Genomic DNA, 21,790 nt, shown 5'->3' with positions numbered 1-21,790 from the left:
TTTGTAAGAATATATTAAATTTACTGGAGTGGTATTGGTTAATAAAGTTATATAGGTTTCAAGTGTACAATTCAATAACATGTCATATGACTAGTTTTTTCAATGCTGAATTCACCATACCAGGTCTAGAAGAGTATCTAGCACACAGTAACTGCTAAATAAATATTTAGTCAAAAAATTAAGTATTACTTTTATTAGAAACCAAATATATAAAGCACTTTTTTGTTTGTTTGTTCGTTTGTTTTGAAAACCTTTGGAAGGTCAAATATTCAGTCTTAAGACTATTAGCAGCTAATGTGTAAATTCATTGGGCCTTCAAGATAAAACAGCCTAATGCAGGAGGAAAACATTATTATTCCTAGGTTTGAGACGAGAGATTTTTCTTATGAGTATGATTAAAGTAATGCTTTCACCAAAATCTGTATAATAAACAAATGTCTGCAATAAGTCTGTTTCTTATAAAATCTCTTCATGTAGGTTAATTGACATATTGCTAAAATGCAATTCAAGGGTAAAAATATCTTGCAAGAACTAAACTGATAACATACAGGTATGAAGTACTACTATTTGTGTAGGATAAGTTGGACAGGCTGTGGGAGAATGTATGGATCACTTATCATTTAGCTAATTCTCCATAAATATCATCTTTTTAAAACTAAACTTTGGTATGCATTTAGTATGATTTTGAGGTTTAATAAAAAGTGCTAAGATTGCAGACAGTCCCTAATACTGGTTAACTGGATGCCTGTGGGCTTTAGCTGGCAGTCAGCCGGAGGTTACCTGAGCTGGAAGATGCCAGAGAGCTGAGGAGTCAGATAAGGCTTGTACATGATCAAAGCAAACAAACAAACAAAAAACCCAACACCTCTCTAAAAAAAACACCCACCTTGGCACATAGGCAGGCTAATGCAGGATAACAGCAGGATCATCATGATTCTTTTTTAGAGAAAATGTAGGGTTTATCCTTAACAAAAAAGAGACAATTTATGTCCTACCATATCTACGCTGTCAAAATTTGCTTTGATTGATTTTAAACTAGAATTTGTTTTGGGTGCAAGTACTCAACCTCTTTCAGTCATGAAAAATCAGAATGCCAAGACAATGCCTCATGTATCTTATAAAAAAAAAAAACTGGTTGCAAAATCCATACCTAAGTGATTGCATTATATAACTCTGTGCACAGGATAACTAAATATAGGCTAGCAAAACGTTTGGAGGCTTTCTCACCAAAATGCTGATTGTCATTTTAGAAAAATAAAACTATGCTATTATATTTTTTTTTTGGTGCTAACTCCTTAACATGCCAGGTGTGTAATAAAGAAACTCATAGTTTCAGATGATAAAATCATGTCATCTACATATAAGAGAATATATACTATTTTTATCTAAGAGTAATATTAAGTTATTAGAAAACAGTCTACCAGAGGTCTAGGACACATTCCTATCTGATCATATTTATATAATTAATAAGAACTTGGAAAAACTGAATTCTTAAAGTTTTCTCCAAAATTGTCATTGTTTTAATCCTTGCCTTGTCAAAAGGCTCCACCATTACCCAATCTCCTCTCAAAGATATATAAAATCATATCTGTCTTTTCATCTTTCTTCCCGCTCCGAGTCGCTAGCTGCTTGGGGCTACTGTTTATATAAAACTCTAATTATCTAAAAAATTATGTCCTATAAAAACAGTTTGGCATTGCCAAATGTTTTCTTCACAATCTGTTCCCTGTCTATACATTTACTCTTACTTTCAACCAGCCCCTGTGTAGCAGCCATGTGGATCTAATAATAATTAGTAAAAATACAATGATATTTTTAAATACCTCCATGTTTTTACTTCTGTTGTTATCTCTTCCTAGAATTTTCCCCTCTCCTGTCTTTCCAGTGATATACTATTTATTCTCCAAGTCTTAGCACATGTGCCATTTCCTCTATGAAGCATCTCTTGAACCTTCCTAGACCCGAGGTTGACTTGTCCAACCTGTTCTCTGGATCATGTTATATCCTATAGTTCTCTCTTAGTCATTATGAAAAGTATTGCATTTACTTGGTTATATATTGTTTCTCTCTGCGTTAAAATGTAAAAAATTTGTAGGCTTTTACAGTACGGTATACCTCATGCAAACCACAGTGCTTATCATGTGATAGGTGACGAATTAATGACTTTTCAAAGGGTGAAGAGATTCCAATAGTCATTGGATTTCCACAGCTTTGTATAACAATCTCATTTGTTCATATCTCACTGAAGAAAGGAAATGAATGCAAAACATGTTTAATGTACTTTCATAATTATTGTTCCACTTTTGATCAAAAAATCAAACTGAGCATGCTATGAGTTCAGTCCTACAGCTATTAGCAGTAAAACATTAACAGCAGAGATATTGCAGTCAATTGCTGGAAAAGGAAGACCAGACATATAAATATTGATTACTAAGCAGAGTGGAACAACTGGCAGTCTACAATACATGTGGAGGGGCAACAGACACAAAGGAAGCTGAAATGCTGGGCAGAATTGTGTATACTCTGGAGACCTGAGGAAGAAATGGGAACAAAGGAGTGCAAAAAGTGGGCCAGAAAACAGGGATAAACTCTTTATCACTTTTACATCCAGTAGTGTTTAACTCTCTGGAGAAAAATAAAAAATTTTTAAGTAAGTAAGTAAATAAACAAGCAAATGGCCAGAATACATAATAAATTATATGGGGGATAACAAAGGCAAACGTTCAAAAGCATAGAGAATCAAAATGATACAAAGTCCAGAGTTGAAGGCATTCATATTTGCAAATCCAGAGGACCTACAAAATTTTAACCAGGCACACACATATATACCTCATTTTGAAATGTTAAAACAAGTATAAAGTATTTCAAAAACTTTATTTTTAAGTGATCTACAATTGAATGATGAACAGATTGATATCAGGCTTCCTAGAATGCAATTGAACAATTACTTTCTTGCTCTAAGAAAATGTAATGCTCATCCTGAATTTTGCATCTAGCAAAACTATTTTTCAAGTGTAAAGGTAGAATAAACTCAAAATTTACCTCGCAAATGCTTTTTCTGAAAGTTATGTGAAGAATATCAGAAATAAAATTCATAGAATCTAAGCAAGTATGAATCTAACCCAGGAGAATAGAGCAGGGAAGACAGATGTCTAATAGGCATAGGGAGCAATCAATTTTGATAGGAGCAAATGGATAGAATACTGTGAGAGAAATAAATCTCCAGAGAATAACAGCTACCATTAAAACAAAAAGCTAAAGATAAAATCATGGTCACATACAAAGATATAGTCTAAATTCAAAGAGGAAAGCAGTGAGTTTCCAAAATAGGTATAGAATGAATATCAATCAATAGATAGAATGAGTAAAGAAATGGAAATATGGTTAGAATATATGTAGTTTTTAAAAAAGACATCTGTCTTCTCTCTTATAAGAGTAAAAGAAAGACAACTAGGAACTCCAGTGAAGGCAGGGGATAGGGGGTGCTATATAAACAAAGTGTCATACAAAAATAAATTAGACTAAAATAATTTTGCTATTACAGATCTCTGAGGTGTATATATATGCACCCCTGAAGAACGATAAAAACTTATGACCAGTTAGAAAGGGGTAAGGAAAAGAACTTTTATTTTATTGTATGTCAAGTTTTACTTTCTGATTTTTAAAAGTATCTACATGAACTATTTTTTTACTTTATACATACGCAAATATCACGTTTCTTCAAATTTTTCTTCAAAAAGTTATTAGATGATTTACGAACAAATATTTAGACTGTCAGAATCTAGTTACTTATATTTATCACATTCTATAAATCTTTAGTTACAGTCTAACATTAGAATGTGAGCACAAAGTATCTTCTTGTAGAATAAAAGGCCCATATTTCTCCAAGAAAAAATATACTTTTGAGAATTAATTGCATTCACCATATTGCATTATTATATTTATTTTAATACTATAGGCTAAATCCACAAAACTTATGATTTTTTTTCTCCCTAGGCTTATGGAAAAAAGACTTATTTTCACAACTACACTAAGTCATTAGAAGCACTGTTAATTTACTACTATTTCAAGTCTCTTCATCTCTAATCTACATTGATTTTCTGTTCTGAACACAGAAAGTGTGTACTTTTAATGCTTTAGCCGCAATAAGTTTTCTTTCGGATTTTTTTTTCTCCTAGAAATTACCTAAAAGAGGCAAAACGACTGCTTGAAAATAGATAAATAACTTCCTAGAAATGGCCAAAAGCAGTGCACAAATTTTAAGGGAGGTAACATTATTAGAACGAAAGAAGCATATGACCCAGAAATAGGACTTAGGAAGTGTTCCTCATTTACCACTACTGGTTATATTGTCCATGGGATCTGAGCTCCATGAACAATTAAAATTCGGATCATGGCCAATCTTCAATAAATAGTAAATTCCAGAAATTTAAGGAAGTTGTTTTATTACACATATCAAGTATATGACTATTTGCTTTTTCAGATCCTCCGAGGTGTCTATACATTTCCCAAACTCTCATATCAAATATTTTTTAAAAATGGGTCTTAACTTTGTCTTTCGGTGTTCCACTCACCAACGGCCCCCAACCCTTATAAAGAATAGAAGTGAGGAGACTTTTCTTCATCATGTTAGCTCAAAGAAAAGCTAAGGAAGTCAAAGTAGGTGGTGTTTTGTCTGAAACTACCTCATTGTTGTCTTTCTATTCTGTGCTCTTCCTCTCTGGGGAGAAGGATGAGTCAATTAACAAATAAACACTCATTGACAAGCATATGTAATGCCTTAAAATATTTGTGCGTGTGTGTGTGTGTGTGTGTGTGTGTGGTGTGTGTGTGTTTAGGAAAAAAACAACAACAGTATGACCCAAGTTGAGGAACCAAAGTTTAGTGCTGAATAATAATCAGAAACTATCATTTAAAACTTCATTATGTGAACTAAAAAGAGTATTCAGTTTTTTTCTTTATTATTTTGGAAGAACGAGTAGGGGGATAATGACATAATCTAACAGTTTATTGCTCTTAAAACACAAGGAAATTAAAATTCATGAATGTTGGCTCCTTTTCTAACCATCAAAGCACTGCTTCATCAAATTAGCTTTAACCATATGATTTTAATCTCTTGATTTTTTCAGTAACAAAACAGGGAACCATCCCAATCTTTCCCATTGATTTGATTTAGGATAGTTATTGTAGTCTAAACAGATTTATCTCATGGAAAGACCCTGTATTAAATATGATAATATACATACATACATATTTGTCATATAATATGGTATTTTTTCAGTTACATGGAAACAAATTCTCCCATCAATTATTTGAAGCTCTTTACAGATAACAAATGTGGAAAGAATACTTTGTCCTTAACATATAATTATATTAGATATAAATTACATACACACAGGCATATATGGATATATATGAATTATCATCATCAAGCTGCTGATTGCTATAAGAAAAAAAATTTTTAACTCATTAATTTCTGAAAATTAAGGCTACCCTGTGATATCGTTCTTTCCCCCAAATAAAATATCTATCATTAAGGATTTTCTGTTCTTAATTTTTGAGATATAGGGTCATTTCCTCATCAAATACGGAGCTAAAAACATAATCTTTAAATTGTGGGAGTCCACAATTTAAAATCTAAATGCTCTCCAAACTGTAATGCTATAGATTTTAAACTTGCCAGCAACTTAATAAAAGTTGTTTTCATTTATCTGCTAGATTGTGCCTCTGAACTGTGTTCCTAAGAGATAGTTCAGTATAGTGTTTAAGAGCATGGGTTTGGCATTTAGCAGGACCTGGGTCTAACTCTGCTATTTCCTAGTCATGTGTTTTTGGACAGAAGTTTTTTCAAGTAAATGTGAAGTTTATAGGATTTGTAGAGAAAGGTATATAGGCAAATCTGTGGAGAGCGATAAAAGCTGTAAGAAAAAAAAATGAATCTTATAAATATTACTGTGATTTTGGTATGCTGTACTCTGTTTTTATAAACTGAGTAATAAATTCTTACCTATTTTGAAATTACTTCTAGTTTTTGGACTGGGTTTCTTCGATCAGACTAGTGGGTGAAGCTCTATAAGCTATTCTTTTTTCTTTCAAAATAACTGAGTTAAAAAGAAAGAAGCAAAGGAAGGAAGGAAGGAAGAAAGGAAGAAAGGAGGGAGAAAGGAGAAAAGGCAGGAAGGAAGGAAGGAAGGAAGGAAGGAAGGAGCAGGCAGGCAGGCAGGCAGGAAGGAAGGAAGGAAGGAAGGAAGGAAGGAAGGAAGGAAAAAAGGAAGGAAGGAAAGAAGGAAGGAAGGAAGGAAGGAAAAAGGAAGAAAAATGTTTTTGAGTGTTATGGCAACATCTCCTTTGGCAATATCACCAAGAAAATTGCTGTGCCTTTAGCAGTTAGGAACCTACATATTCCTCAGATTATTTTAGAAAATTTAAAGTAGTGTAACTCATTAACATTTTCTTGTCATTAACTAATAAAAATTGGCTATCCCAAATCACATTCTGCTTCCCGTTAGCTCAAATAAAGATGCACTGGACAATTCCGCTTATGACATAAAGTAATGCTTTCATGGGGCCCACTGTATCTATTTATTTATGAATTATTCCACTAGAGTTAACTGGCTCCTTTTGGGGGAGGGAGTGATGCTGTTGAGAATTATACAACAGAAATGCTTTCTATGAATTCTGGCTGCAGATTTTCTTTGCTTGGAATTAAATCCTCTATTTCATTTTCCTTCAACATATTATACTACTTGAAAGCCCTCAATGAGTACTAATGGGTACTAATGAGTTCTTGTTCCAATTTACTGTTTTAAGTTTAAAAATTTTTCTTCTTTACTCTGAAAGAGAAGATCAGTAAAGAAAACACACTAATACTCTCTAAATTTTATTTGTTGCTACTGTGCTCAGTATTTTGGAGTATGTCCACTAGCTTTTTTTTCCGGGGCGTGGGGGGGGATTTTTAAAATTAAATAGAATAAAATGTCCCTTCAATAAATGAAACTCTTTACAAACAACAAATGTGAAAGGGGACACTTTTTCCTTAGACTTTATTTCAGGGCATCTGTCTTTTTGTTTTAATAAAAGTAGACTTACAGATAACAAAGACTTAACATTATACTTTTCAAATGACATTTAAATTTTATAATTTTTAAAGCAAGAGAAGATACCACAGAGAGTTAATTTTTATAAGAGAAAAATAATAAATATCAGAATGAAATTTTATAATATTTAAACAGTAAATATCTTTACTATGTAATACACATATAAAAATTGTTATGCTAAACGCTAAGACTCCAGGGGGAAAATAAACAATAAAAACCAAAAGACAATCCCTCCAAAAGGAAATAAAAATGGTTAACATATGGAAAAGTCCAACTCAGTAAAAATAAGAAATGCAACTAAAAAATGACATTTTTTTCTCCAATAAGGTTAACAAAAATGAGAATAGATAATATTTAGGGTTAGCAAAATTGCAATGAAATAGACTCTGCTGTACATGGGTGAGAGGATAATTCAGTAGAATAATTTGGGATAGGTAATTATGTAGTTAGAGCCTTGAAATTGGCCATATTATTTAATTATACCTAGAAAATTCCTCCTAAGAAATTAATTCACAAATAAAGATGAGGATATTTTATGAAGATTATAGGGAATTATTTATTATAAATACATGGAAATAGCGTAATGTGTAATATATAACATACCGTAATATACATTATATATTGTTATATAGCATAATATGTAACAATGTGTAAAAGGTTAAATGAGCAATGTAATAATCATATGAATTTCAAAATTGTTTGATACAGCATTAAATAAAGAATTTAAGAATATTTGAAGATATAACAGTCAGACATGTTTCATTTGCATATAGTGAAGGAAATGGGGAAAACATTAATAATAATTTTCATTATGAAATTATCAAAGTGTTTGCTTATCTCTAGTTTTATTCTGAATTATTTTATAATGCAAAAATATAAATGGCAAATATAGAAATCATAAAGGCCTACATTTTTAGGGGAGAGGAAAATAATTTTTACTGTTAATATTAAGTCCCTAGTGCTCAGAGAGCCTGTGGATATTTCTTAATGCCAGCAATATATTATTTTAGTTATATCTTGTCCCCAATTGTGCATTTTTCTATCAAACTCAGATACTTCATTAACCAGAATTTATGTCATCTATGATACCATTCAAATTTCTTTTAATTGTAATTTTTTTTTTTTTTGTCATCTTTCAGTAAACTGGAAAACCTTAATTACATTTTTATGGCAAATTATCTATTTTCCTAAAACCACTTTTGACCTTCAACACAGCATCACAACCACTAGATTCCATGAATTTGATCATACAAAAATGGTTTGTTATTCAGAAATTATGCCAAAATAGATAACTAGAACAGAAATTGGTACTAAACCTTTAGTGATATTTTAAAATAAACCCATAACACACAGCGTTAGTTTTGAGACAAGATGACAGGTGGAGGACAAAAGGGCAGCAAGAGAGTACCAGCGGAGAAAGGAGGAACAGTAAGGATGTTGATTTTGATGGCAGGAGAAAAAAAGGAGTCACGATAATTATTATCAAAATAATTAGCCTGCAATAGCCTGCAATAACTGGGAAGACTGAAAATATACCTAAAGTTTATGGATCCGGCTAAGGGGATTTCCAAGCAAACAACTGACAGTGTTAGTTGTTACCTTTCGCTACATATAAAGCAATATTTTAAGAAAAAAGTGAGCTCAAAAAACAAACAATCCAATTTAAAAAATGGGCAGAGGATCTGAACAGACACTTCTCTCCCAAAAAGACATACACACAGCCCACAGATATATGAAAGATGTGCTCGATTTCACTAGTTACTAGGGAAATGCAAACCAAAACATAATAAGATACCACATGATACCTGTCAGAATGGCTATTATCTATAAGACAAGTAAAAACAAGTGTTAGAGAGGTTGTAGAGAAAAAGAAACTCTCACACATTGTTGGCGGGAATGTAAATTGGTACAGCCATTATGGAAAACAGTATGGAGGTTCCTCAAAAAATTAAGAATGGAGTTACCATATGACCCAGAAATCCCTCTTCTGGGTATCCACTTGAAAAATTTGAAACATTTATTCATAATGGTATATGTACCCTATGTTCATTGCAGCAATATTCATAGTGGCCAAGACATGGAAACAATCAAAGTGTCCTTTGACAGATGATTGGATAAAGAAGATGTGACAGATACATACAATGACATACTACTCAGCCATAAGAAAAGATGAAAAACTGCTTTTGCAACTACACGGATGAATCTTGAGAATATCACACTGAGTGAAAAAGTCAGAAGAAACAGTCAAGAACCATATGATTTCACTCATATGTGGGATATAAAACTGAAAGCAACAAATAAACAAAAAGACAAATAAACAAAAGCTCGTACACACAGTAATCAGTATGGTAGTTGCCAAAGGGAAAAAAGGGGTAGGGAGAGGTTGAAAAGGGTAAAGGGGATGAAATATATCGTGTGGGAAGAAGATTTGACTTTGGGTGGCAAACACGAATTGCAATATACTGATGATGTATTATGGAATTGTACACTTGAAACCTATATATTTTTATTAACCAATGTCACCCCAATAAAATTAACAAAGTAATAAACAAGAAGGAACAATTCATTTTTCAAGCATAATTAGATGATTTATTTCTAACTTGGGTTTTGCTGATTTGGAAAATAAAAGTTTCACATTTACAGTAACTCCAGCTGCCAAAGTATTTTCTAAGTAAAACACCATCTCAAGGAAAAGAAAAATTCAGAGTGCTATCTGTGAATAATGATCAAATCAAAGATGTAGCTCTATGACACAGTGTTAAAACCTCATAAAGACTTCAGATACTTTTTTAGATACATATAAGTTCTAACAATCTGAAAAGTATCACATGGCAATCTCTTACCTCAAGCTAGAGAAAGCAGCCCGTCTTGAAAAGATTTGTGAGTATGTATTTTATCTAAAGGGATGGGATTATAATTTGATACACAGAAATCAAGCAAAATTTTTTAAAGACTTGTAGCAGCTTGGAATAAAAAGAACATAAATAGTTCATCCAGTAACTTGGAACGCCTTACTATATTTTAAATTGCCTATCAGCCTATTGCTAGTTTATATGGTTTAGTACTATTTTCAAATAACAACAACAACAAGAAGGAGAAAAATGATATAGCTAACATTTATTGCGCACTTCCTAAACACCAAACATTGTGCTAAGGATATTTTATAGAATATCTCATTTATTCCTCAAAACAAACTTCTGAGTTTTTAAACTGTTTAAACATTTTGATCCACTTCTAGATTTGTATCTGAACTTCATTAGAGATAGAGATGACATATTTGTATGACGATCAGAGCAGCATTATTTATAAGAATAAAGTCATGGGAAAGCTTCAAATCTAATGAAAGGAAAGTTAAATTAAGAATCATATAATGGCTTATAAAGCATCAATTAATTAAAGCATATGAGTTAGTATAATTATGCTTTCACTTAAAGGTAGGAAAACTAAGTATCAGTGAGGTTATGCTGTCTAAAGTCACAGAATCTGGCAGATGCAAGATTTCAACCCTGGCATATGGCTTCAGAAGACCTGCTCCCCAACCCTATACTATCTTGCCTATAATGGAGCAAATTACAATTTGTATAAGAAAATGAGAAAGCAGTGAAGAATTTGAAAAAAGTAAATATTAATAGTTGATAGATGGTCATGGGGATGGGGAGCATGGCATAGGGAATGCAGTCAGCAGTAAGGTAATGGCTCTGTGGAGAGCCAGAGGGAAGATAGAGTAATCAGGGGGATCATTTCATAAACTATATAAAAGTCTAACCAATGTACTGTATACATGAAACTAACAATAAAATTAAAAAAATACATATATACAAAACAATAAAACAATGTGAAACAAAGAAAGAAAAGGAAAATGAACCACACTATCATATTTTGTAAATTGAAAAACTTCACTCTGCAACAAAACACATCCTGCTTTGTAAAAGATTTACATGGTTAAATACCTTTAGAGATGACATGCACTCATTTCTGGGTATGTACTTAGAGGAGAAAACTATGTGTTTTTCACTCATCCTTAGCCAGACAGTGGATCCTTGGTCCCCACTGCCATCATATTCCCTGTTTCTAAACCAATGAGCTTTACCTGGGTTCCAGATGACAAAGAGAATAGGTCATTGGAAAGCATCTTTTATGTGAGGGAAGCCTTCCTGAAACCCAAGACAACCTGCTGGTTTACGCTGAATAAGGCAGAGCTTTACTTGTACTATCTTCTGTATATGCCTTTACCCCGAACTTGCCTTACAATTTGAAATAAATGCCTATAGACTTTTTCTTTGTCAAAAATAGAAGAAATAGAAAAAAATGATGAAACTGAAAAAAATCTACATTAATGAAGCGCTATAGCTGAGATCTGAGGCACATACAAAAAGTAAAAAATCCTAAGTTATGGTTCCCATAGCAACTGCAACACAGTTGGATTTTACTTTAATGTTAAGTAAGTTCAACTTGAGTGGGAATGCAAAATACTTCCTCTGAGCCAAACAGAAAATCATGAAAAACATAGAGACTATGGTCCAGGCTCTTATGACTTTCAAGCATGTCAAATACTAACTCTAATATGTATTAATGTTTTCACACTGAAACTGTAAGTTCGTTTGCATTAATTTTAAATTATATTTAATTTTAAAATATGATTATTAAAAATGGGAAAAATTCCCACTAAATCTATTAAATTGGAGGCTATGACTTCATAATTTGGAAATACAGGGGGCATAGTTCTGCTTTTAATTACAGAGAATATTTGCTGAAAGTACAATTTATGAAAATACAATCTGATTGCATTCACTGTCAAGTGCTTTAAACTGTAGATGTAATCTGAAACTATGAAAACCAACACATGGTACTTTAAAAGAAAGGGTATACATTTAATTTTCAAGACACTTGCCATTTTCATTTCTTCCTCTATTTCAATAACATTTTTAAAAGGCAGGAAAGGTACTTACTCCTTTTATGTAACGAGGTCTGTATTGAATAGTTCCAAATAAACCAAGAATGACGATAATAATATGTACAAAATTTGCCAGGATAGGTGCCCACTGATATCCTAGGAAGTCAAATATTTGCCTCTCCAGCACACAAACCTAGAATAGCAAAACAGGATATATAGATGAACACACTGATGAGGGAAAATAAAAGAACCATAGAGACACTATAATTAGCAATTATAACCGTGTTACCATATCTGGCATTTGTCTTTAACAGCGAGAATGACATTTTCAGGTATATTTCAAAAGAAAGCTATGGAAACTGTGGATCCATAGACACTACAGTCCTTCCATGGATGAATTTGTGGAGGCATCAAATCAAGTATTATTCATAGGATGTCATCTGTGCAGTCACAGGACAAGTTATGTTGTCATAGTCACTGTCAAACACTTGACCTCATCAACCAGAACATTCATGAGATCCACAGCAAGTGTTTGTTTTTAGGATCTGCTCAAATGTCATTATACAAGGTAATAGAAAAATAGGGATTGATACTGAAGGAAAAACTACACAGTAAGTCAAGTGACCCAGATTCTTGATGTAGATCTGCCACTAAGCGGCTGTAGTACCCTAGGTAAGACATTTCCCTTCTCTCGGGGTCTGATTCCTCATTGGTAAATTGCAGGACTTCGACTAATATCTAGGGTCCTTTTAACCCTAATAGTATTGGCGTATAAATCAAACATGACTTTTTGTCATACTCAGTTAGCTATAGAAACCAGGTAAAAAAAGGGCTCTAAACAAAATTCAAATGGAAATTTAATGAAGTAAAATTTAATAGAATTAAATTTCCATTCCAATAGAAACAAAAATAAAAATAAGCTTCACCATTATAACAGCATGGAACTTAAGTAATTTCAAATTCTCTTGCATTCATCTTGCTTACAATTTTACAATTAAGACATGTAAAAATGTAAGCAGTGAACAGAGAAAAAGAAAACCAATCAACCTACCAACTAAGCAATGAAACAAGGGAAAAATAAAAAAGAAAACTAAGATTGGTTCAGAGTCCAGAAGTGCCATTTTATATTGAAAAGTGAACCCTGGCAAGCCTCTCTTCAGATCTGATGAAGCAAAGGGAGATGGTATGAGTTAAACCCAGTTTTAATCTTCCTGCCTGCCCTCAGGTGGGAATGGTAATAAACTGTCTGTTCAGAGTAAAACATTGTGAAAAGACCTGACGTTCCAAGCAAAGATTCAACAACTTTTTTTCCAGTCAGGCTTTAATGGAAAATTATTTTAAAACCTATAAGTTACTAACAACACTATGGTTTAAAGGCATTTCTTGTCAGAAGGACATACTAACTCTTGAAACAGACAGTGTGCTTTTAAATTAAATACCTGTAGTTTATTTTGAAGATTTTTTAAATGATCATTATTCCCACAGCACTTCTTCAGCTGAGCAACATTGAAAGGGAAAATAAACTCATGACAACTCTGCATAACACCTCCATTTCCTAAGTCACACTAGATACCATGCAACAGCTAGAAGAGCAACAGTCTTGCCTAGTCAAATATTCATTTTCACTTAGTCATGGCAGTGATTAAAAGTGAGAGAGAATCTAGGTCTGTTCTACCATGCATAATCTAAATCCACAATTCCCGACAGAGTGCAAACAATTGAATGAAATATTCTGATTGATTAATAAACAGGGCGGCATAGAACTTGCACATAATCCCAGCCTCATAAACCTTGAATTGCCTTCTGATGAAACATTCCTTTAACTGTCACCATGCAGTCAATACTTCAATAAAGGAGACCCACTTGTGATGTTAGGCAGGATTACACATATCTTGTTGGAATTCATCAGTGGTATAAAAAAAAATAGGTGGTTATTCTCAGAGCACCAGTACTAACAATAGATGTAAAAGATCACTCTGACATAGATCTCTCTTACCCTTATCCTATGAATAAACAGTAAGTAGGAATGTAAAACAGCTGCAAGAAAAATATAAAGTATAAATTTTGAGCATCATAACTGTGGGACACAGCAGGCAAAAGGATAGAGGATGAAGCACATCAGTCAAAGAGTGGGTAATCTCTCAATAAATGTTCCAATTATGGAAGAAAATAACAGTACCATCGTTAATTATGAAAATATATAGATGATAATATATTTGCTACGACTGCAAGATAAAATGAAGTTATACCAACGTTTATCAGCCTTTCTTATGACAGAACTAATAGTTTCATCGAATATTACTTATAAGGTTATACATATTGAATAAGTTAATGTGCAATTCTTCATGTATAATATTTCTGCCTTTTCCCATATTTTCGATTGGCCCTATTAGCCATCAGAAATAGCATCATCACGAGTTCTATAATTTAGAGCTCAGACTGAAAAATGGAAAATTTTCTAAAAATTCAGTGAGTATCAAGGGAATAACAATTGACAGAAATATTTACAGTCTTTATTAAGAATCTCTTCCAAAAGGACATGCATCAAGTGTGAAATTACTGGGGGTTGCGAGGTGGCAGGAAGGAGAACAAATATTTGTTAAAACACTTAATATATGCTGGGCATTCATACTATTTTCAAGTCATGTATGTGTGTGAGTCATTTTCATATAAAAAGTCATAAGGAATAAGTCTCTTTCATGCTTGTCTATTTTACTCTATATAAATTTTGGTTCTTTGTGTTTGGCTTCAGCATAGTAGTCTATTATAAATACATAACCTGTTGCTTTCCACAAAGAATTCTGTTCCCTTCTAGTACTTTCATTTATAAGGTTTTTATTTTTTTAATACACATAGGGGCTAATCTTTATCAATTAGCATTTTTGCATCTACTAAAATAATCAATTTATTCTTTTCTTTTAGAACATTAATGTGATTGATTATATTGTTAGTTTTTGTCATGTTCAATTATCGTTTCTTCCTAGAAAAATTTCTACTTAAAATGAAATATTATTTTTATCACAGTTTCAGTTGGGGTTAAATAAAATTTTATTTGACAGTTTTGTATTAATAAACTAATTTTGTATTAATAAACTATAATTGAATTTTCTTTTTCTCTTTTTCTCTGGCTCTGTTACAAAGATTGCACCACCCTTAAAACATAAGTAAGGAACAACATTTAATTAAACACTTAAACTTTGGAGAAACCATCCAGTCCCATTCTCTTTTTCCAAAAAGCAACCTGTGTCAATTTGGGGAAGCACTGTTAAGTGCATAACTTTTCAAAAAAATATTGAATGTAGACTCCAGCATATAGGCATATATTTGTATATGTAAATTCTTTTTACAACATTTCATTTATTTAAATAAGACTGCAATGTAGATATGATTTTTCATCTTGCACTTCTCACATAGTGATATGTTGTGAAGGTTTCCTTACATTAAGCATCCTGTATGATATCTTTATTTAAACATTCAATTTTTAACAGATATTTAATTTGTTTCCAATTTTTGACTATAACACACAGTGCATTAAACAACTTTGCATATGTATGTTGATATAACCACAGGCTAAATTCTACAAAGTGGAAAACCTAGGTCAAATTCTGGTCGCACAATCTTAAATATTATAACAACTGTTATTAATTCTTCTTTGAAATATATGTATATAGTGGTAAAACATGAAAATTACACTTCTCTTCGGCATTATAGTGCATGTAGATTCTAATAGTTATTGTTCATCTAGGGTATACTTAAACTAAAAAAGCTTTCAAAAACCTTTCTGTTAAGTACCATTAAACAAAGTTTATCTTATTTTAAATGACAACAAATTTCACAAAAAACTCTTATGAAATGTCTTCAAGATAAATAAATGTATTGACTTTTCAAATTGAGACTCCAAACGCCTCAATTTACACCTGAGGAAACTGATTAAGTTAATCATTTGTTAAACTAAGTTTGATGTCATAATAGGACAGTATTCAATCTGAAACACATTTGCTTCAAATGTTTACATGGCAAATGGGATACCTTAGTATTTCCTAGGTAATTATTGCCATTTAACCTTATTAACAAGAAAATCATATGTACATAAAAACGTTAAAATGTTATGTTTTTTTTTTTTAAGTCAAATAGTACTTTTATAGCTAGTTTTTCAATGGGTGGGATCTGGAATTTTTTTCCTTGAGACACTTCGTTTTGCTAATAATAAGTAAGATTTCTTAATAAATTTCCTCCTAAATACAAACTAAAACTTATACATGGCCTTCGAGAGAAAAAAAAAAAATAGGCTTTTTATTCTATCATGGTGGAATATGGATTTCTTGATTTAAAAGATATGAGTGAGTTACTAAAGGCAGGAACTAAATTAAGATTTTAGTGCTAAATTATATATTGAAATTGAACTTATCTATAGGCACCCTTGTTTTACTCATGTACCCTCCCCCTTTTCAGTGTCTCCACTCTCTTTCAGGGACTTGAACTTTCAGATTGTCTCAACAACATTCATGTCTCTGAGAAAAGCTAAGATAGACTCAGATTCAGATGCTAGGCAAGTGGAGTAGTCCTATTCAAAGTCCATTTGCATTGTCCAAGTGGACATCTAGGAAATGACAAAGCTTGTCAAGAGTTAATAAACTATATATTGTAGAATTTTAAGAATCAATGAAGGATTTGCATTTTAATTGTTTGCAGAAGATTACTTACCTAACAAGTAAAGTTAGATTTGTTACAGCATAAAAAGTAGGAAATACTAGAAAAAGTTGAGATGAAAATTGAAATGGGCATAACAGTTCCCAGAATGTGTCTGAAATTACTATTTCATCCATAGGGACCATGAAAGTTTAGATAACTTTCAGGCAGACACACGATATGGCCATCTGTTTGTCAGAATTTTGTCAATAAAAATTACTCCTGACCTTCTTTTCCTACATTTGGTCAAGTATGGTCAATTTATTGTTCCTAGTTGTACCTACTCCTCATTTCCTGCCCCATAGATAAACTTAAATAACACTGAAAAAAGATAAGAAATCAATTCTGGTACTGTTTCCTTAATCCATATAGACTCTTCCTTCAGTGAGATGTTCTAGCCCTGCAGTCTTGCCTTGGCTTCAGGTTTTTCTGCAGAATTTTCTGTTTCTTTGTTGTCTGCTCACTAGAACTGGCAAAGCTGCTAGTTCTAGGTCTGTGTTTATTCTATCCCTTTACTGAACCTCATTGTGGGGAGTCACTTATGGACATGTGAAATCGTATAACAAGGAACAAGGATATTTGTGTACTTGGCAACAATGTAAGAAGTTGAGATTGTAAAGCGCTGGGAAAAACCGGGAGATAACTGTTCACATAGCAATCACTGCACATTCCTTGCTACAGTTTAACAGAGAGTTCTGAGTTATGAGAATCTCATTGTTCTACTAGATAAGTAATCTGGCTAACCTTGGTTCTTGTCTACTGTCTTTCTTATTGTAATGTTATAAATAATGTGTTCTAAATAAACTCGGGGACACAGACACAGCTTGAATCTGTGCTCCCTCCTGCAATTCTGTCTGTCTTCTTTCTTTTCCTCAGTCCATGCTCCCCCTTTCAGGTACCCTCAATTACTTTGTCGGCTGGCTTCTGACACCTCATCATGCTAGATAGCACCCATATGCTTGTTACCTACCCTCTGCAGTCTCCTACAATGAACTATAATCTTGAGCATGCTCTGGATCAGTCTGCTCCAGAATCAGAAAGGATGTATCGTGTTGCTGTCTCTGATTTTTAAGCCAATCCCCAGAAAAGCTGTAAAGACTTTAGAGTTATTCTGGGTTTGTACGATATTGTTGAAGTCCTTATGATATTGTTTAAAATATCACAAAGTGAAACTGTATAAATGTGATCGATGATGTCCCTCCTTAGATTCTCTGAGTTGTTCATAGTAGACAAAATAAGTGAGAATATATATGCCACCTTTCAAACATTACATGCAGGAAATATACTAGAGACATTTTTTTTCCCCATCTTCTTACCAAGAGTCCTGATTCATATATGAAACAAACATAAAGTCTATCTGCAATGATTATACATGCAAGGTATGAATAAAGCCAAGCACAGAGCTTTGTAATTTTTAGTTTCTCTTGAGTTCCTGGAGTTATTCAAGTACATGTGTATATGTGTGAGTGTGTGAGCATTAACATGTGCATGCTTGTGTGCATGTGGTGTATGTTTGTTTACTAAAAGGAACAAAATAAAAAAAATAAGGTTTTTGGTAAATATGAGTCACAGATAATAATCCTAATTCAATCGAACCAAGGATTTTCTGTCTTTCTTCATATAATAGCTTTTTTAAAAAAGCTAAACAAAAAAAATAAACCAACAACAGAAAAAATAAAACAACAAATAATAAAAAAAAAACACCAAAAAGAGATCTGGCCCTAATGGCTCTTATTATAATGTAAATCAATATATCATAGTGGATGAGAACTCAAGTTCTAGAATTAGAAAATCATGTTTGCATTCTAACTCACTATGTGACCACAGGAGATCACATAATCTCTACAAATCTTGGTTTCTTCATCTATATAATGGGGATATTGTAGTACATAGCCCCTAGAATTTTCATAAATATTAAACTAATAATGTATGTAGAGTACTTATTTAAATGCTTAGGCTGTATCCTAAGATGATGCGATCATTAATTCATATTTCAACAATGCATAACAAGTTCAGACATTGGCATTTTAGTACAAATACCATTTTATATTGATACTCTTGCCAGAATATTTCAGTTAGAGACATCAACCATTTCTGATTCTATTGGTCACAAATGTAAATAATAACATGGTAGACATGAGTAACTTCAATTATTCAATGAGGGTCTTTCTTAATGAATATTTTCTTGCTTGATTCAACAGCCCATGTATCTAATCTGTTGTAGTGCTATTATGGTAAAAGAACAAGTTTAAAACATTATTTCCTGTGTATTTTTCCTTCACTCTCCCCATCTTTCAAATGTGGTAAAAATCAATATTTATTTTAAAAACTTTCTTTCCATATAGTTAAGCACAGTAAAGATTTTCAAGAAAATACTATGGAAGATTTGGTATAAGCTCAAAGAAATTGAATAAAACTGAGTATTTACATTTCTTACAGAAATACATTTTGGTATAAGCTGCGTTACTGAAACACAGTACATGGTATTTCTTAACAGGTTGTTACCGAAATACGGAATCAGTCACATATTTCTGAGGTTGAATTAATAGGGTTATTGAACTGACCCACATAAGAGTCAAACAGTATATTTTAGGAATGTTCCTACTATTTTGTGTAATAACATCACTTATATATAATTCTAAATATACCAGCTAATATTCTGGCTGTTGTGATATCTGAATCATTTATTCTCACAGCTGTTCATTCTGCATAGCAATTTATAAATATTTCGTAGTTAACACCCATGCTATCAAAAGACAAGTTGATGACGAGCATATTGTACTAGATTTAAAAAATAGAAAATTATCTTCTAAAAAAGTAGCACAATGAGTTAATAATAGAACACAAATAAAAATATTGCTTAACTGATGTTGAACCGAACTATCAAGTCATATGATTTTTTTGATCTGTGTGTCCATATGCCAAATTGTGTTTGTGTGTATGTGTGTGTTTTAACACAATGTTATTTGATTTTTAATAGTAGAGATTTAAACAAAAATAACTTAATATCTCTTTATAGTAAGACAAATATCTGTCCTCTGAATAGACAGTGAGTCTAAATTGATATAATCATTATTAAAAATAAATTAAGCACTTATTATATCCTAGGCACTGTATGTTAAGCACTTTAAAAGGTTAAGTTAATTTTTACTTTTAAATCATACATTCTACAAGGATTTTCTACCATTACCTTAATTGTACAGATAAGGAAATTGATGCCATGATCAAGATTATGATTGCAGAGCTGGGATCAAACACTAGTAATTCTAACTTCAATGCCCATGTTTTTAACCACGAACCATTTACAACTAACTTACTGGTAGGACCTTATGGTGCTTCTTTAAAAAATTTTAAAGGTATCAATTAGGTTTTATTACCAAATATTTCATTAATTCAAAAGCAAGTAAACATAAGAAGTTCTTTGTTCTCAGTACAAGAAAAAGATATCAAAAAGATATACTAATTACTATTTTTATACATAGCTCTATGCTTAGCAATCATTGTGATAACTCCATAAAATAATCATTATTATAATAATCACTCTGCTACTAAGAATTTTGCAAGTCACTCTATAGACAGGTTTATAGTTACAGAACCTTTTTGAAAATAAAATAAAATTTATAATATTGATGAAGTTGATAATAATAATCCTGCAAAGTCACAACAAAATGACATTTATCAAGAGTTGTGCCATAAAATGGTTTCATATCTTGGCAGTCAAACTCTCCTTTATTAAGTTTAAAGTCTCCCTATACTTATATGAAATGAGCTAAAAAGATTACAGCCCCGGTCCTCTTGATACACAGATTATTGTTTTGATTTTTCCATAGATTCTATAATTTTTCTCAGTGGAAACCAAACTTCCCAGAAGAAACAGAACACATCAAAATGAAGCTGTTCTAGGTAGTTTTTATAGCTCACTCAATGCACATGACAGGCACAAAGTAGAAAGTTTAATATATCCCTTTGACCTTGAAATTCCAGCATCTCCATAATAAATTATCAACTGATTCAAGACCAAGTTAACACCCAAACAGATTAACTATTTATAACACAGGAAGAAATGTCTAATGTTCAGAAGATCATGGCCCTGGATTTTTGAATCATGGATTCTACAAGCACTGATGGTGTACTGTAAGTATTGAGCAATGCAAAGCACTCTCTGAGACACTAGTGAGTATGTGGAGTTGGGGACAGGTGACAAGATGAATCAGATAATCTTCATTTTACCTGGCAGAATTAATCTTATACTATAAGATTTGCTAATATCTGAAATAATTCTTAGGGTATAAATTCTTAAAACTATCAACAAGGCCCAGGTGTAGCTGTTCAAATGTCACCCTCACTATAGATCTATATATCTGATTCTGATTCACTTCCAAACCTCTTATTATTCATGTAACAAGTATATACAAACAAAAACATCATGATGTGGCTAATATTACCAACACATGGAAAAGTAGATGAGGTTGACTATATTTAATTAGAAACTTTAGGAATTGGGTAGAATAAGTTCCTAAGTTTATCATCAGCCTATCTAATTGTTCAGTACTGACTTTGCATTCATTGAGAGTTCAGTTAAAGCCAAATAACAAAAATAGCTTGCAATAATCTAATTTTCATGTATCATATGGCATTGCTTTCTTGCAGCAAATAACTTTCTCTAGAGATAACTCTATTGCTATTTTTTAACAGCACAATCATATTAAACATATTAAAGCTGCCATCTGGAAAATTTGAAATTTGTCAACTAGGTAAAAATGTAGATATAACCTTTTTTTTTTTTTTTTTCTGAAAAGCTGATAAAGAGTCCAAACACATGACTCATATATCATTATCAGAGAATCAATGTCTAGGTAGCTTTCAGTTTTGGTCTTAATAAACATTTGTGTATCTTCCTATGGATCTTTATTTTATAAATTCAAAATGAGGTAAAATGCCACTCTAATACTCCTGCCCTCCCCCCAATTTGTGGCAGTGAATTAATAATGTCATTACCATCATCAGTGTTTCCTGTTTAGTAAACACTGTATATTTAGCAGGATTGGAGATGGAAGTGTGCATACTGTCACAGGGAACAGAAGTGGATCTCATAGTGTCCTGCACTCTG

General features: G+C 32.2%; 1 protein-coding gene across 3 annotated transcripts in view; it reads right to left on the bottom strand.

The window, feature by feature from the left end:
- Positions 1–21,790, bottom strand: part of NKAIN2 (sodium/potassium transporting ATPase interacting 2) — an 829,945-nt gene that overhangs the window by 416,608 nt on the left and 391,547 nt on the right. For all 3 annotated transcript variants that reach the window (XM_006926140.2, XM_006926139.1, XM_006926141.1), the window contains one exon: positions 12,047–12,184. In XM_006926140.2, the coding sequence (XP_006926202.1) occupies positions 12,047–12,184 (138 nt within the window). The remainder of the gene's footprint in view (positions 1–12,046; positions 12,185–21,790) is intronic.

Source organism: Pteropus alecto, unplaced genomic scaffold (assembly GCF_000325575.1).
Source record: "Pteropus alecto unplaced genomic scaffold, ASM32557v1 scaffold79, whole genome shotgun sequence".
NCBI lineage: Eukaryota > Metazoa > Chordata > Mammalia > Chiroptera > Pteropodidae > Pteropus > Pteropus alecto.
Note: the sequence above shows the minus strand (reverse complement) of the source record. Positions and strands in the feature narration are given on the sequence as shown.